Genomic DNA, 18,791 nt, shown 5'->3' with positions numbered 1-18,791 from the left:
AGACAAAAAATAATGAAAACAAAAATCTAGCAAGACTAAACTACAACCAGGAGCTGCACCTCGCACTGCTGAGCAGCTTTCTGCCATGAAGCAGTAAAGGAACTGGGCACTGCAGTCAGCAACTAAAGGCCAGGACAGGAGCAAACAGCACAGGTAAAATCAAGTGAGAGCACCTATAGATAAACACTGCCCTTGCTGTTAATTTACAGAGCCATCAGCTGCTCTGTTAAGCATCAGTCTGCTCTCACAGAACTGAACTTGGTGCTCAGCAGCAAAGACCAAGTGTTGAAGAGACTCTAAAGAGCACCAACAAAATCAGTGCTTAGGAACTGGAATGGAGTTCAGCACTCAGAAAGTTATCCACGTGATTTGTTGACTTTGAAAGTGGAAACGGAATGACAACAGGGATAGTGGAATTAGTTATTTTCTGTTCTGCAATCAAACAATGAAAATATTTTCATCCTTACAAAAACCCCACACATTTCCTACCAAGCTTTAAGTCCCCCCCCATGACATTCTTTAGAACTGTATGACTCTTAAACCTCCAACACTGGATTACACATTTTTTCCACAGCTGTTCACTCAATTAGTAAAGAACAGAAAGACTGTACTAAAGGAGGCCAAATTTATTTTATTCTTTGTCCCCATGTCTTTAAAACCAAGATGCACTGAGAATAGCAAAGATACTGGCTTTTCTGCTCCCCAAAAAGGAACAATGAGCTTCAGAGGTCAGCAAGTTCCTGCTGTTGCCTTCCTATGCTGGTTCTCATGTCAGAAGCCCACTTAAAATCCCCTTTGCAAAAAAAAAAAAAAAAAAAAAAAAAAAAATGCGCTTCCAAAGATGGTCCAAACACTCCTAACCTAAGATCACCCAAGGGGAGCTGCACTGCCATCTATGGAAAAGCTCAGGAAAAGCATTTAGCATTTAGTTGTTGACACTAAGAAGGAAGCAGCTTAAAAGACTAACAAAACAACAGCAGGATGGAAATGAGGAAGAAGAAAGCGAATTGTACACTAAACATGACCAATTACTCAGCACACAGATCTCTGAATTGTTACTCAGCCACACTGCTCCTACTCACCCCAGCCTGGTGCCACAGGAACTCCAGAACTACTGCTTTGGTCACTGCCCTGGATATACTAAATCCAAGGGGCAGGCAGGCTGGCATCAGCCCAAGCACTCCAAATTCTTAAATCTGACTCTCATCAACTGGATTTTGACACACAGATAGAGAACTGCTTTTAACTCACCACACTAGAGGATAGAAACTGCATAATTTGATCACGTATCTCCCAGCAATCAAAACATCTGACGTGTTGACTAATCACAATAATTATTCTCAATGCCTTCACTTTTTTTGTCTTTATACTCCCTGCTTGTGGAGAAAAGGAAAAACATGGAACAAAAGCTTACAGTAACCTACTCAAGAGCACAGTTTTTCAGAAAGAATGAAAAATTGCATCAGAAATTCTTCTGCATCTTTAGATTAGAAAATACCACTGTTTAACCTTTAGGCTAAAGAAATCAAATATACCATAATTTCCATCAAAACCAAAAAGTAAAGGAAAAAAAATCCCACTACTAAGAGGCAATTCAACACTTCAGGGCTACATTTTCCCCCTTAAAACCCAAGCCACTTCTGCCTTGCAAAAATAAAACGTGCTATTGATGCTTTTCTCATCCAGATAAAAGTCACAGTACAGTAAGCACTGAAATTCTGGAAAAGCACTAACAGGATAAAAAATCAAAATGGGTAGGAACACCACATGATCTTCTAGACATCAAGTCTTAAAATCTTCTCCTTTTTCCATTTCCTCAAAAACAAGTAAATATATTCTTCCATTTTAAAACCCTCTCTAAAAATTTTTTACTTTCAATAAACAAAGAAAGAATCCAAAATAGTGAATAGGAATATCAAAGGCTTCTAATGCACCTCTGCTCCACGTGGCTTAGAACAGCTTCTGTCAATCAGCAGGGTGATTCATTAGCACCTCATACCCATGCACAAATTAATCCACAGGGGCTACATGTATCAAAACCTAGATATATACTCCAAAAGCACAGAAAAAGAAGTGTCTTCCATTTGCTTGTTACAATTCACAGCATGTATCAAAACACCCGTATTTAAAACTTACCAAGGACAAAGATTAAAAACTTCCTTCTTTCCCTGGCATGTGTCTGGGGACAAGGGTGCTTGTTTTTGCAGTGGCTTCCATGAAACTTGGGTTTTCCCTCCAAACACCAAAAAAGCTACAAAACTCATAATACAAAAATCTCTAACAGTTTTTCCAAGCTGGCCACAACTGCCACAAAAAGTTAATGACCACTGCTAAACTCCTTCAAACACTACATCCCAACATCATAACTTAAGACAGAGAGCAAACAATACCACAAGCAGCTGAAAATATATCAGGAATTCATATTTAGTTACACACAAAGAATATAACCACATAACTGTGCCCAAGTTTGAAAGTGGTATCTACATTACTAAACTGGCAGTGGTGACACAGTATCTAACACATCTCAAACGCACAAAGCATTACACATCGATTAAACCAAATTGGTTTTGTCAAATGTTCTGATTGTTAACATCATGTTAATAAATGCCAAGTTGATAATTCAGAAGTCTGTGCAGATAAAGGAATATGAACAGGACAGACAGAATTTTCTTCAGGCTCACTAAAATTCCAAGGTTGGCTCCCAGATCTCACATGGAGGATCACAGCACAGCAACAACTCTCCATCCACTCTCCTCATATTTAGTGATGCTTCTTGCAGATCAGTTTGAGTTTAGCAGCAAGAAAAAGATTGTGCTGCATTTGTGTATCCCACTGGATCATGTACAAAGAGCCCACCTACACTGAGCTACAGCCAGGTCTCTACCCCAAAGATGCTCTGATTGAATGAAGAGAGAACTCAAATATCTGCTTCATCTCACAAGGGCCCTATGAGCACACAGTACAGAAACAACAAATACAAGAAGCCACAGAGGCAATAGCTATTTTCTGGCTTTTTCACTCCAATGATTAGAGATTAGTAGGAAGTATTGAACCTATCCTTTGCAGAAAGCAAATTCCTTTATTCTTTGTGAGCACTGCTAAGAGATTGCATAAGGAAGGACCTGCTTTGTCCTGACTTTAGAATAAGGAAAGAAAAAAAAAAAAAAAAGTGTGCAAACAGCCTGACCAAGGTCACCTGTCCAGAAACAGGAGTTCCTAAACAAGAAGTTTCACAAAGCTATCAGCTACAGAGGAAAGAGAAAACAATTATATATTTTTTTAAATGCACTAATATTCCAAAAGCAATAAATTCACCCCACTATAATAATGAAGTTATGAATACAGATACATACTATGCTGTTCATTTCTGAAGAGTCGTAGCTTCCACAGGGATGGACGCTTCCTATAGGTTCCAGCCCCTCTTCATCCCACATGTATGTGCCGTCAGAGCTGTCAGATGGAGAAAGCTCAAAGGAGGAGCCAGCTCTGTAGTTCATCTCTGAAGAGATGACATTCTCAGTAGTGTGTTTTGTGCTTTCACTGTTGTCATCCACTGCTTAAAGGAAACAGCTTCAGTTAAGATTCCAAAAACAATCTAATATTCAAAAACATTAAAACGCCTGGTACTGGTGTGCTCCCTTTGCTGGAGCTGTACTGTGACAGAAATACCTGAAAGCTTTCTCCAGTATTGTTCCCTCATCCCAGAAGGGGGAAAAGCTCAAGCTGGTTTGGCAGCTACAACCAAGGAATCTTCCAACCCACATCTTTGCTAACCTTTTACACTGCCCCAATTCACCCAGCATGGAAGCTACTTTCTAGAAATCTGCATCTCTTTAACATATTAGAAGGTGGGACCAAAAATATATCCTTTGGATCTAGTCTTTCAATTGCAACATCTCTCAAACAAGCTTTTATCATGAGAAGCCCATCAAAGATTTGAAAATGTGGTTTTCAAAAGCATCTTCTTGTGTCTTCAACTAATTTTTAAAGAATTAATATGCATCAGAAAAAACAAAGAAGACCTATAACAATCCTGTTTATAACTGAAGTAATTCAATTACACATCCTACACTTATTTCCACTACTTAAAAGTAGTTACAGCTGTTCTCTGCCTACAGAGGTGGAGGGAGCACGAGGTGAAATTTTCTTAAAATATCAACCCAGAAAATGAATGGCAAAGCAAGGATACGAGGAATCCCACAATCACACCACAAATGTGTTTAAAGGAGGTCACCTACATTTTTATCACAAAGAACTCTTCAAAGTAATGCTTGGGAAACAACTATGATAGAGAAAAGGCACAAGCAAACAAATATGCCAGCATAGAACAGTTCCACTCTGAAATAATTCATAAGTAATGGGCAATTCCATTAAATAACTAAATAACCATTACAGGATTTTGATTTAGCACCTAAAATTTCAAACAGAACATATAAAAAGGTATTTACCAGACACATTTATATCAAGCCAGTCATCAGCATTACAGCAAGATCCTCCACCTTCCTTGAGAGACGTGAACGACTCGATGGACGTTCTGCTCCTGGGCTCTAATTCCTGAAGGCAGCTGTCCTTCTGCTGGATTTGCACAGTTCTGTTTGCCTCTTCTATATCTATGAAGTCATCACTGAAGTCTTCACTCAAATCGTTCTTCTCAGAGGATGACAAAGAAGATATAGATATTTCATCTCCATCATCGCTCATACAGACCACTTTTGACCCATGTTTTCCCAGACTTTCATGCAGGCCCTCGCCAGGCTCTGTTCTTTGAGCCCTGCTCTCTAGAATACTGTTTTTATCAACAGCTCTGTTGATGTTTGCTGAAATCTCCGCGTTCTCCACGACGCGCGTGTCCGGAGCCGCGCTCTTGCTGCCGTCGGCGACGGTATTCCCAGCAAACCGCTGCCTGGTAGGCTTCAGCAGAGAAGGCCGAGTTAATCTGTATCCATAGGAAGGTGCTGACCCAGATCCATTTGACAGCGGGGGTTTCTTGGAACAAGGAGCTGACATAACTGAGTACGGTCTGGTAAATCCATACTTCATCGGCTCGTTTCCATTGGGTACATCCAACTGACACGCGTTTCTTGACAGCAGAGTAGACCTCTGAGACGTCCTGGCAGAGGGATTTTGACTGTGATAAGGCCTTGTAAGATCCACAGCTTTATTAAAGGAATGTGACCTGGTTAGAGATGTAGTGGGAAGGAAAGAATTCTGAATGGAATGTGAAAAACTTTGTGATCTTACCATTTTGTCACAGGAAAAAGCCTTGCTATTGTCTGTAGATTGTGCCAGGCTTTCTCCTGAACTTGTCCTTGCGGCACTGGAATTAGCTCTAGGTCTCTGCAAACCTACCACTGACCGATTTCCATAAAATCCATTTAAATTTGATCTTGGAGCATTGAGTCCAGAGTATGTTCTTCCTGACAGGGTACCTTTGGTGAATTTAGCTGAACTAGAGAGTCCAGGTATAGACTTTGGGTTTAATTCCTCAGAAGAAGATACAAACATATTGGTTTGCTTTGCTGCTTTTGATGCAACCAAAGCAGTACTGTTCAAACCCACCCTGAGCTCATCATTGCCCAATGCTCCTTGAGATTGAGTATACTTCTCCAAATCAATTAATTTTTCATTAGAGTTGCGTTTGGCGTTGGCCTCTCTCCCATTCTGATCGTTAAGCTGATATTTATTTGATTTTTTCCAGCTGAAAGCAAAGGAAGCCATTCCAACAGTGCCATTGTGCTTGCCGAAATTTTTGCCACCATTACTCCCTGCTAAGTTCACTGCCGTCCCGTTTGGCACAGGTTGCAAAACACTCCCTAAAGTTTTCGTTCCATATTTCGGTAGCCTGGAAACCAAGGATGTCCTGTTTTGATTTTTTTCTTCCATGAGCTGTTGGGTTCATTGGTCCTTAAAGGGTGCTTGAATCTAAGAAAGAAAATGAAACAACATTAAATCTGAATGAACCACACATTAAACACAGTTTTCTATACATTTGCAGCTATATGCTTCCTAGATTTCTGTGCCTAACTCCACCATGCTGATACATGGTGACACATTTTGTGAACTCCAGAGTTCCAGCAGTTATTTGGCTGTAACATGTTCTTGAGAATACAGCTCCCTTCCCCAACTTTCATTCTCTACATAAACCATCTTTTTTCTGTTTTCCTTTTGTAATCTATAAAATAAATTTGAGAAGAGGTAGGATAATTTTTGTTGGTTTTTTTTTTTCATTTTCAGCAACAAACTTAACTTTTCAACTGTGTTACAATTATTAAGTTATAAACTTAAGATGTAGTATTTTTTTAAAAAGCCACAAATATGACACAGCAAAAATCTGTGGTCAGCAACATAAACTTGCAAAAACTATAAAGTAAAATCTGACTAAAAGCTAATTTTTTGAGATTTGCTTCAGTTTCCCCAATGCCTAAATATAGGAAATAACCACTCATCATGCATCTCACCACAGTATTTTGTGTTCCCAGACCTTACGGAGATTCCCAAATCAAACTCACATTCCTAATCATTGTTTCCTCTCTGTATGGACACTGTAGTCCATTTTGAAAATCATCTTATTCACCTACAAGACCTGAAGTACAGTGCAACAGTTGCATAATGTCAGTGTTAGTAAGCAAACTCAGAAGTTCTACTTATTCAAAGTTCAGAAAATACCTTGTGTAACCACAGCAAGCATTACCCTAAAGTGAGTCACTCTCCAAGCTGCAAGACCTCACTAAGAAACACTCAGGTTCTCAGTGATACAAACAAAGATAAAATCAGAGATAAAATCAAAGCGGCATTAAATTCATGCCAACTGAAATACCCTTAGGATTTGTCAGTGAATAGGATGCCCCAGAGCAGTACTTCTGGAGGCCAATCTACACTACAAAGATAGAAAGAGAAAGGTGCTGCAGACAGGGCATTTAGGGGCTCCTAACGCGTGAAAACATCAGAACCCACACTATGCAGCTGGTGTGTGCATCTCCATTTTGAAATACACAAATCTTTTCAAAGACTCAATGAATTCTTGCACGCCAGAGACGCTGTCCTCACCCAGGTGTGTGAAGAAGGGCACAAGTATTTCCCCCTGGGACCAGCAGAACATTTCATTCACTGTGTATGATACCTGCCTGCATGTGGATTGAAGTGTCTGCTGTCAGACTTCCTGCCTACAGTGCACCTGCATACCTTGCACAGCAAAATATCATCAGGCTTTAACAGCAACATCGAAGATCTTCACTTTACGTCAAATATATACAATAAAGTACACCTATTTTTTTTAATAACTCCATGAATAAAAAATGGCCCTTAACATGCTGATGAATTCATTCCCAGCAAGCACCATACTGCAGATCCCTCAGAAGACAACCTAACTCTAAAGAAAAGGCAAATCTTGTGAAGTCTTCCAAATTGAAAAAGTTAAATTAGAAAGCTGCTAATTTAACTTGCATGCTTTATGGATGATTCCCTTTTCACATCTGTCTACCATCTCTTAGGTGACTGCAAAATTTAAATGAGGCCATTTAATTAGATTACTTTAATCCTTCACCAAGTGCTGCAAATTAAGCTTGAAAAGGAGACCTTTCAGCTCTCTAGGAAGGGCTCTTGCTTATTTTTCTTTGATTAGGCAAAGACAACACATTATCTTCAAGAAAACCATACTGATAGTCTAGAACACTTCAGATAATTAAATTAAAAGACAAACAATACTCTGTATTTTATTAGCTATGTAACTGTAATTACTGCGCCACCTTCTCAAGTACAGGTTTCATTTGTTTCATCAAAACACAATGTCATCAAAAAAACCCACTAAAACTTAACAGCATCATGTCTGGCAGATGTTTCCCAGAAAACGGGGAATTTTCTTATTAAGTTCTCTACAACTTCCTTAATCTTTACATATGTTTACTAGGAAAGATTACACTAGCCTAACAATGAAACTCCCTTATCAACCAGCACTGTACCTACCAGTTAGAATATAATTTATGCATCCCAGCAGATTCAAGTTCAATAAAATTTAAATTGCAGCCTGCTGTACCATAAAGAAATTCAAAGTATTTTTAGACTAAAGCAATCTATTGATTTTTTAAAAACTGACATTTGGGCAAACATGTTTTATATTCTTTGCCTTGGGAAATACATTATCTAGTGCACACAAGCCTAATCGGGAATTAAGCTAATTATAAAGAGCCTAGCCTTACATAATGATCCAGGGAAAAGGAGTTAAAATCCACAGACCCCCTCTGAAGTATAATCTGAATTAACTGAAAAGCTGCTGCATCCTTACCTTCACGGATATTCAAGATCCTGGTGATAAGCAAAAGCATATTCATTCTCACCCTCCCTGGTACTTCCTCTACAGGATTATTTCCACCTCAGTAAGATCCTGCACTGTTAGTTTCAAGTGGCAAGCACAACACTCACTCTAATTTCATTCACAGTTCATTTCACCAGGAAGGCAGTTACCTATACATCGACTTCTCAGCGAAGTCCAACTTTGTATCAGAGACTGCCCTACAGAAGAAGACAGCTAAAGATGCACACATTTGAAAGCTTAAGCACCTTACTAAAATACTGCAAGCAAGCCCTAGAATCCCTGGCACCAGGAAGATAACAGCATTTTCCAGTTCCAAGATTCCTGGATGGACAGAATTCCCTCCCATTGTCACAGCAGTGTGGAATACCCAGCTGACAGATGAAACACATCTGACAGACTGGTGACAGCCAGAGCAACTCCCCTCTGCAGATCTACTGCCGTGCCAGCAGTTTTGGATCTGTGTTTCAGTCACAGAAATTTAAGTGCACATGTACTTCAACTCTGTCCTGTGCACAGGTTATAAAAAACACCTCTTACACCTCTGGGTTATTAAAAACGCATTAGATCAGCTACGTGAAAATTTCTTATTTCCATCAATGTAGGGAAGTATTGAACATCACCAGGGAAAAATCTGGGAGATCCCTGTAACAGAAGCAGCAAAAAGCTTCCTTAGCACTTGCTTAAGAACACTGCAAGATGGGCAGCATGACTGCTAGTCCATTTTCAGCTTTAAGAGGAAAGCTCATGGAAGCTTAACAGAATGGAAGAAACTGGCAAGAGATCCAGCTGGCAAACACCTGCTTTGAGCATGACAAGCCCTGGGGAATTCAAGATCACGAATCCTGAGAAAATTGTGCATGCTGTATGAATTACAATAAATCAGAGTGCAGCTAGAAATTCTGTTGGCTTCAAGATTGAACTTTGAGTATCTACAATTTTTGTGCTGTTTACTCTGCTCAGAGTGGTTTTAGTTCAGTCAAAAGTGCCATCTTCACTCCAAGATCCAGTAAGATTCTCCAAGCCTGCCTTTCCTTCTCCTGTCTTCCATTTCTCCAAAACACCTGTTGTTGAATCAATTCCCAATGCTTTATGAAGGCATCCACCAATTTTAACCCCTCTCCCTTTCCTCTGTCCAAACTGCACTGATTAACACCAGCTTCCCTGACACTCTGCCTTCTGAGGGTACCATAGTCAGGAAATACAGCAAGAAATTCCAAGACAGTGAGGGCTTATTGTTCTCTCTCTCTGAAATCACCTTGCTTTTCTGTGTCCCACGTTGTGAGACTCTGTTTTCAGATCTCAAGACAGCTTAGAGATACATCCTCTTCTGTTTTTCCTCCCTCACACTAACTAGGTTCTACCCACTTTGAAGGGCTGATCTACTAAACACCAAAAAAACCAGTCATCCACACTGCTCTTGTGCTCAATTTACTGTCAAAATACACTAGGTCAAAGAGCATGAGCAGAAGATGATAGTAAATGGAGAAGGAAGCAAAAAATACGTCATAAAGAGATTGGAGTTTCAGTATTTCCAACGTTGAACAATATCTTTAGTCAATACAGCAGAAAATGTGACATCCCTTGCCATCTCTAAAAGCATTCTTGCTATTCACCAGAATTCTTAATGTTTGATAAGGCAAGGGGACATAAGAACTTACTGGAGAAAAAGAAACAGGGAAATGCAGCTCTATTTTGTAGGAGAAAGCTACCTCAATGCTTCCCTTTGCATCCCTCAGGGCCACACTGTCAATTCACTCTGCCATTAATGCTGTTTACACAGAGCATCATGCACCTCAAGGAAGCAAAAAAGGGCTAAGTGTTATCTGCCCAGACAAGAATACTTTGTAATTGTGGCCCACTTATGCTTTTCGTATTAGTAAAACAGAAACTATGCATTTTAAACTCCAAATTTTTATATCAAACCTAGCCAAAACACTGAAACAAAATAGGGTATGAGCTATCGTAAGTCCCTTTAGATTTTATTGAAAAAAAGTCAAGCAAATTTTAACTACAAGAAAAATTTTTGCTAAAAACCTGTTTCTCAAACAAGTAAAGCTGCACTGATCTTTGGCATTCTTACACAGATAACAAGGTGGAAGGCAGTCAAGGTCCAGATGTTTAGCCAGCTGCAAGGAGCAGCTTCAGCACAAAGAAAAGAAGATGGAAGAGGATAACTGAGGGTACAGATAAATTATTCCCAGTAAAGGAGAATGTCAGGAACTGTGAACAAGGAGAAAGACTTGACAGTGCAATTTCAAGCTCCTCTTAAGTGTTATTATGGTTTGTTCACAAATGAGATGTGAAGTACAATGATAGTTACTCTTTCCTGCATTAGTGCTGACTGCCTAACTGCTGTCAGGGACAGAGGTCAGCCAAAAACTGGAATAAAGCACTGGAGATGCATGACTCCTCTCTGAAGCTGCTAATCATCTGATGCATCTTCTTGGAGGAAGTCATCAATTCCTTTCTTCAGCAGATCTTGTTAAATCTGGACGAGCAATGCCAAGCCTGTACCTGCAGATATAAACACTAGGCAGCCCTTGCATAACCAACTCCAAAACGCAAGAACCCGGAGCACAGTGGCTTCCACTGGCATCCAAAGAACTCAAAGCCCAGATGAGAAAAGCACTACATTAGGTGTGCTGACCCCAAGAACACTGCAATAGGTGGGAGGGATATATTGCCATATATCAGAAACAATTAACATAATCATGACCGATACATCTGGCTCCAGTGCAGAAACACCCCTGCTAGAAGGATTTATTAAATTATGTGGATTACTTCATTCATTATGTTATGCAAGGAATGGCCTCCTGTGAACTGAACCAAAACAAGAGATTCAACCTCAGTGTGCTTCACTAGGGTTGCTTAATAGCTCTTAAATAGCAAAAGATGCAGATGTTTTCAACTTCTTTATTGGAGAAACAAAGAGCCTTTATTTGTTTCTCTCTTTGATGATACTTTAAATTGTTACCAATTTGCAGAGATAACAAACAGAAAGGTGAAAAGCTGAAGTAAGAAAAGATAGACACTCTGCCTGCCTTACAGATCCAAGGCTCTGCAACCTGAAGGCAAAGTCACACAGCGACAAAGAAGCCAAAACTTGTTAATCATTCACCAGCACCACCTCCCAAGCTCTTCCAAAAACAACCCCAAACACACACACACACTGTGACTATAAAGGTTGTATCTAGGTTCCTATGCTGTCTCAATACTTCCTTGCACTTAACAAGATTTCTGTCCTGGAAGATAAGCCAAAATTGTGTATATGCTTGTGTGCAAGTACATAGATTTTGGAAAGACTCTCCTCTTTCCCATCAGAGTATTTTTTCCGAGGTTTCTCAAACAGGCAATTTTTTGGCATTATTACATGATGAATAAGGCAGCAGGTAATCACCAGGTAACCTGCCTTTCAGAAGATTTTTTTAAAAGGTGGCATCACTGTTTACCTCATAAAGGCAATTTTAATTTTACGCTGTGGCTAATATTGACTGAAAAATCCCAAACATCAGTTGCGGTCTACAGTTAAAGCTTTCTACCAGTGAAATGTCAGATCTTGATCTCTCCTTAAAACATTTTGTGATTATGTCAGCATCAAAGCAACTGACAGCAGAAACAGGCCCCTGCTTCTGCTGATGGTATTAGTCCTTCAGCCACAGCTTTTCGCATGGGTAATTTAATCTGCCTTGTAAGAACAAATCCAGAAAGGATTGTGTCTCTCTCAAAAGCAATGTCCTACTGCAAACCAGTAGGAATTACCTGCTGCTCTCCAGCAAATATTTCACTTACAAACAGAGGAGTAACCCTTTTTTCCTCAGCACTATCCACTGTTACCAAGTGATTCAAACACACTATTCCCATCTCTAACTCTTCTAGGAAAGATTTACTTCACCACTGACTCAGTAACAAACCCAAAGAGTTGGTTACCAGTTAATATTTTCTACTTCTTACAAAGTAATACATGTTAGCTGGAGCAGGATTTTCTTGCTGATAAGAACAGGCAGGCTGAAAGCCAAGTGAAACTTTGTATACAACTATACAATTATAACTGGAAATATCCCTTTTTAGACTGCCATGTCGTCCATCCTACTCATCTCGTTTGTTTATTCAACTGATGCATGTTCTCCATGTAAAAACACTGAGCTATCCTGAGCTAGAAGCCTCTCACACTGCTACTAACATATTTTTCAGTATCTATTTTGTAATGATTAAAAAATGACTAATAACAGAAACAATACTTCCTGTCTGAACTGCTGCTGAACAGTTTATCTATGTGGGTATCTTAAGATTAAGAATTTCCATGGCTTTAAATCTTCAGTGAGGCTGTGCTTTCAACCAATTTGTAAGTTGCTTTTTTCCCCCCCTCTCCAGCCACATACACTCATTCTTTCTTTCTCCTGCTGCTCAAGTAAGAATTCTAGTTATAGGTTAAGCTGAATGGCAAGCAAAGATAATTGCAAGAGACTGCATGTAATTCAGACTCACTGGTACTGGGATATCTTCAATAAGCCTGAAGAGGTTCACACAAGATAACTGAGCAAGATTACACATGATGAAGCAGAAAGAGGATAGAAAAAAAATAGTTCTGGGATTTTCTTTTCTACATATTGCCAATGCTATTTCAGCACAGTTCAGCTTTTCACAGAAGATCGTGATCTTGAAACAAGAACATGTCAGCACATTGCTAAAAAAAAAATCATATTGTTTAAGTCAGCCACTGCTGGATTAAACAAAAAATACTAGAAAAAGGACTGACAAAGAAAATCCTTAACACTGCTATCATGAAAGACAGAGAGTGAATCCTGGATAAGCTGGAAATATCATATAAATCATGGTATTTCACTGCGTGTGGATCTTGGCACTTCAATGCTCAGTTCAATTCTCCATATAGTTCAGCCAGTCAATTTTATTTTAGAGGTGAAGAATACAAAAATCCCATTAACTCCTGTGGTTGCCTTAAAATAAAAATGCACCAGGGAAGGGATGATCAGGGCAAACACAGAATGTGACCTCCTCAACCATCAACTGTTCTCAATTCATAGAATTTCTTAAATTTGATGCAGTTTGTTTAGGAAACCTCCACAGATCTCTTGTGCACTATTTTGTGTAACCTGTCCTTGAGCCCCCAAGCTTTTTGCATCTTTGACTGCCTCAAGCAAGGAGTTCTAGAGCCCCGATAACAATTCTTTCAAGGTTATTTCATTGTCTTGCACAGATTCCCAAGGAAAACGACTAAAAAACTACTTCTAAACTCCTTGCATTGCCAGAAGAGGCTACTGATACCTGCTCTCCTAGCTACCAAACACACCAGTTTTGTTTCACATCTACGTGCTTTCATGAAGATACTGTAGTATTTGAAGTTTAACATCCTCTTTAACATCCACCCTTGATCAAAAATACTGCAGCCACACACTGGTATGTGTTTCAGTTTCAAAACCAGACTACCTGAAAGTGTTTGAACAGCAAACAACTCTGCAAGTTTGCCACAGCATAACAAATACCAAGATGTTTTTGTACAACAGTATTTTAATGTGTGTTTTGTGTTTTCCCTTCAATTTTCCGATACACCAGCAGCTCTATTGGAATGTACTTCTCAAGGTCAGTTTCCTACAATGTGGAAGACACAGATATTATTTGTTATGTCCCCAGAGGTTTGCAACTGAAGGGAAAAAAAAAAAAAAAAAAAAAAAAAAAAAAAAAAAAAAAAAAAAAAAAAAAAAAAAAAAGATTCTCCAAGAAACTGAGATGAAATCTAAGTTACAAGTGACAGTTTGTCACAGGATCAGTTTCAGTGTTAGTCATCTATGTTGTATTTTATTCAAATTTACAGGAAGGTGATACATATTGTTTGTTTTGCTTAGTCAGGATCTCAATGTAGTCATAGTAAAGCTATACTTATCCAAATTACCCCTTCAGAAAGCTTTCATAATTAAAAGATTTACACAGAAAATGGGGGATTTTTTCTGTTTTTAACTGTGTTTACTGATGGAAAAGGCCATGGAGGTTGACAGATTGTGCTCCTCCCCTCAAGTCTCCTGCTACTGACAGCAGCAGCCTGGGCCTTGCCAAGTTTCTACCTAAGCAAGTTTGCCTTACCGAGATGAAGGTTACCCAAAAGCCACAGCATCTCTCAACAACTCATAAAAAATACACATCAAACTGGCTATGTCATAATTTTAACATATAAGATCAGGAAAAAATAGCATTTAAGTAAAGCCAATCTTTAAAAGAACTTGCAAAAAGAGCGTGAATCGAATTATCATCCAAATCCACACTGCAGTGATAAACTCTGCATCCAACTAGATGAGGAGATTTGTGAATCTCCAGCTTAAAGTAGACATATTATTGAGTCAAGAGAAGCTGGGACATTTAGTTCTCCCTGGATGCTTCCCTTGTGCTGTGTGTGTCACAAGCCATCTGGGCTGATTAGCCTAAAAGCACAGAACTTCTTAGGCTTCAGGGAATAATAGCAGAAATTATTTGCAATTTAAGAGTTATTCCTGATGTATAAGTTGTTCAGCCACCTCATCAAAGTAAATCCTTATCACCCATTTCCTCTGGCTAAGAAGCCAGGCGTCCTTGCAGCGAGGACACTGCCAGCACTTCTTCAATAAAGGCCATTAAAATGCACTCTGCAGAACAGGACCTCAGCACAGACTAAGTGCTCATGAAAAACCCAACAATCTGCACTGAAACAGGCATTTTAGCAAGAACTTGCAACACCAGCTCCCCATGTGACCGGGGATAAGCAAAAACCTCCACCCTGAGGAGACTTTCTTCTATTCCTATAGGATATTGTCAGCAGAACTGCTGCAGCTGAATCCTCCTTTGGGGACAGAGAATGACTACCGAGCAAAGTCCAGATCTCTGCAAATCCAGCTACTTTTGATTAAGGAGGAAACAACATTCTCAGAATATCATCCAAAATGCACCTACTTGGTAGCAGTTTAAGAGTGAGCTGGGGTGTGTTTCCAAGAGTATGAAGAAATGCAAAGACCATTCCTGACTAACCAAACTTCAACTCTGGGATAACTATTTAATGCTGTTGGGATTTTACTGTAACATACATGTGTGCAGGTATCCAGAGATTTACATAATCTGCTCTTATTGCTCCAATTGAAACACAATACAGGATTTTGAACCTAATTATCAAAAGCACCATTAGTATTTTGATCTCCTTAGCATCCCTGTTGGCATGGGACTTAACCCTGCCTGAAAGCTTCTAATTAAGAAGATGGTGCTGCTGTTTACAGTGAATAGTGGCTAAAAGAGAATACCACAACCACTGTTGATATACTTTATCATGTGACTTCCTGTAATCTTATATCCCTTCATCTCTTCTCCATTTTGAGAGATCCACACTTTCTAAAGATTCCACAAAAGCAAAGTTCATCTCAAGATTGATGGCAGAATGGCTTTTTACCTAAAGAACCCGTGCCAACTTTTCCTACTAACTGGTTTATTCCAAATTACCAATCCCTCTTAAAGGATGATCAGGTCCAAAAGTAATGGATTTTACTCCAATGAGCTTTTGCACGAACAGTTCCATTAAATAGGATTACTCATTAGTATAACAATACATTAAATGAGATCATTATGTTAATTGAGGCTATTTCTACAGTTTCAACAGCTTTACAGTTAAAAGATGATGCTGGGCAGTTTTTGGAACCCAAGCATTGATATTTTTAAAATGAAAAATACTATCCATGAGCAGAAATTAAACCTCAACTGCAAAACCAACTTTTCTACTCTAAGCTCTACATCGACATAGATCCTTGGTTGACATTTAGGTAGCTGGTTGTTACGCCATCATCTTTCAGCTTGGAGGCATGTAATTCAAAACAGGCCCACAGAATTTAGAATTATGTGATCATTACACACATGATAAAAAACCTCACAGATTTCATTCATTACAATCTAAATATTTACTACCTCAGGCTAACCCAAGAGTCTTGTATATTTCTCTGGAAGAGAGAAATTTAGTAAAGTCTCAGTAAATATGCGAAGTGGCTCTCAATTATAAAAATGCAACAAAATGAGAACTTAGATTCAATTTCATTTCACTTTTAACACCCTCGTAACAAAAAATTCTTTTCTGCACCAAATCAAGGCTCAAAGCCCACAGACACCAAGAACAAACCTGCTACAGACACGAAATTCTAACCCTGCAAGATGCACCAATTCCCCTGAAAAGTGCTTAACATCTTTACACAACATACCAGATGGAGTACCAGATCGACAATCCTTACCTTAATTTGATGTCTGGCCTGGACACTAACGCTGTGCTACAGCATAAAGTTCCCATGCAGTTTTGCTTTCTTAAACAGAAGGTAAACAGCTCGACCTCCTCCAGCTCAAAGTTAAAGGCTGAGGTTGCCTACGTTTCATTGTGTGCCAAAGTACATTTGATAGAACGCGAAGCGAACAGCAGGCTCTGGGTGACGAAAGCAAAGTCTCAGTGTCATTAAAGTGAAATCACCACAACGTACAGCACATCCCCTCGGTATCAATCTTAACAGACCACTACTAAAGTAGAAATACCACCGTTACCCACCGTTAGTATATAGATATATATATATATATTTTAAAACTGTTGTCTTTGAACACACACTGGGTGGTTTCGCTTCTTCCCCTTTTCGAGGATTAAAACCCTCGACATACGAAACCTCACGCTACTAGACCTCTGCGACCGGGGCTCGCAGCAGCCGCTCCCGAGGCACCTGCAGGCGCGTCTCCCCGAACGCCGAATGACAGGACGCACGAACCACCGCAGAGCCGGCACCGGGCCGTGCCCGGCTGCCCCGAGCCCGCGGCACGGCGGGCGGCTCTCCCGTGACATTCGGCCGGCCCGGCGGTGAGCGCCGCGCCCGCCGGGGACGCGCGGGAGGCCGCCCCGCCCGTCCCCGGCCTCCCGTCCCCGGCCTCCCGCGGCCCCCGCTGCCGCAGCATCCCCGGCCGAGCGCCGACCCCCGCCCCGGCGCGGGGCGGCGGCGCCGGGAGGAGGGCAGCGGCCGCTCCCCGCCGGCAAAGAGCCCCCGGCGAGGGGCCGGGGGGCGGCGGCGCGGCCGCCCCGCACTCACCGCCGGCCGGCGCGGGCCGCTGTCGCCTCCCGGGGCGGGGCGGGGCAGGGCAGGGCAGGGCAGGGCCGCTCCGCGCCCTCGGGTCCCGCCGCCCGGCCCGCGCAGGGAGGGGCGGAGGGCGGGAACACGCAGCCGCCTCTGGCCGCCGCCCGCCCTGACGTCAGCGCGCCCGCACCGCCCTGCCCATGGCGGCGGCGCGGCGGGGGGACGTCGCCAGATGTCACACGTGTCCCACATGTCCCTCACCGGCCCCATCTCTTCACCGACCCCATCTCCCTCATCGACCCCATCGCTGCCCCGCCGTGCCCCGGGAGCCACCGGGCGCCTGGCCCAGCGCGGCCGCCGCGGCTCGGCCGTGTGACGCTGCCACAGAGCGGGCGAGGCCCGCGGGCCGCCTCTGCCAGCCTGCCCCAGCAGCGGCCGGGCTCGCTGGCAGAACCGAGGGCGAATGGGGGTTTTTAAAGCATTGCAGGAATGGCCCTGCGGGATGGAAGGGTAGGATCCCATCGTCAGGGGTGGAAGAGAGACCTTTCAGATCACCCAGTGCAGCCATCCATCCGCGCGACATTGTCACTGTAACCCCTGAACCATCACCCAGCCCCAGATCCCTGTTACAAACACCTCCGGGGACAGTGGCCATACCACCTCTCTGCACAGCCTACTCCAGTGCCCAACCACCCAAACAGTGAAAAAACTGTCTTCTAGTATCTAATCTGCATCTCGCCTGTTTAAGGCATTTCCTCCTGTCCTCTCTTCCCACACACAGCAGAAGAGACCGGCCCCACCGCAGTACAACCTGCTTTCAGCGAGTTGCAGAGACGTGTCCCCCACCCTAAGCCTCCTCAAGCGTAAACAACCCCAGCTTCCTCAGCTATTACTCACAGGACATATTTTCCAAACCTTTCACAAGCCTTGTTGCCCCCCTCTGGACACACTCCAGCCCCTCAATATCCTTTGTAAAGTGGGGCCCAGAACTGAAGACAGCACTCGAGGTGCGGCCCCAGCAGTGCTCAGCACAGGGATTGGGATTGGGATGATCCCTGCCTTGGTCCTGATGCCCACGCTACAACAGAGCACACTCGCAGGGGAAAGGTGGTGAACCTGCTGCACAAAAATCCTGAAAGGCTTTTGCAGTCAACCACAGGAGACCAGGCATTCTCCATGTAGGTGCTCACAGGATTAATTGACAGTTTTAATTTCCTCAAATTTTCTGCCTGTGCTAGGAATTAGAAGGCACTGACAGAAGGTTCAGGAAGTTCCTCTGAGTCATTATTTACACCTCAATGCTCTGCCTTGGGGCTTGTGTTTCTGCATCTCTCCTGGTGTGGGGCCCTCGTGTTTGTGTTGTCACAGCATTTCACCGTCTCGTGTTCCTGTGCTTCAACATCAGGTGTTCAAAA

At 41.8% G+C, this 18,791-nt stretch overlaps 1 protein-coding gene across 13 annotated transcripts in view; it reads right to left on the bottom strand.

Moving 5' to 3' along the window:
* CCSER2 (coiled-coil serine rich protein 2) overlaps nt 1–17,456 on the bottom strand; it is a 62,273-nt gene extending 44,817 nt beyond the window's left edge. For 3 of the 13 annotated variants that reach the window (XM_040070627.2, XM_040070635.2, XM_040070634.2), the window contains exons 1-4: nt 17,392–17,430; nt 16,561–16,745; nt 4,449–5,922; nt 3,354–3,556 (exon numbers count right to left, since the gene is read on the bottom strand). In XM_040070627.2, coding sequence (XP_039926561.1) covers nt 3,354–3,556; nt 4,449–5,883 — 1,638 coding nt within the window. In that variant the 5' untranslated portion in view covers nt 5,884–5,922; nt 16,561–16,745; nt 17,392–17,430. Of the gene's footprint in view, nt 1–3,353; nt 3,557–4,448; nt 5,923–16,560; nt 16,746–16,992; nt 17,156–17,391 lie in introns of those variants that run through there. The other 10 variants (XM_040070640.2, XM_040070633.2, XM_040070641.1 and 7 more) reach the window with 8 other exon arrangements.
* Between the last annotated feature and the right edge of the window lie 1,335 nt (nt 17,457–18,791).

This window comes from Hirundo rustica, chromosome 8 (genome assembly GCF_015227805.2).
Source record: "Hirundo rustica isolate bHirRus1 chromosome 8, bHirRus1.pri.v3, whole genome shotgun sequence".
In the NCBI taxonomy this organism is placed as follows: Eukaryota; Metazoa; Chordata; class Aves; order Passeriformes; family Hirundinidae; genus Hirundo; species Hirundo rustica.
This window is presented reverse-complemented; position numbering and strand designations above follow the sequence as displayed.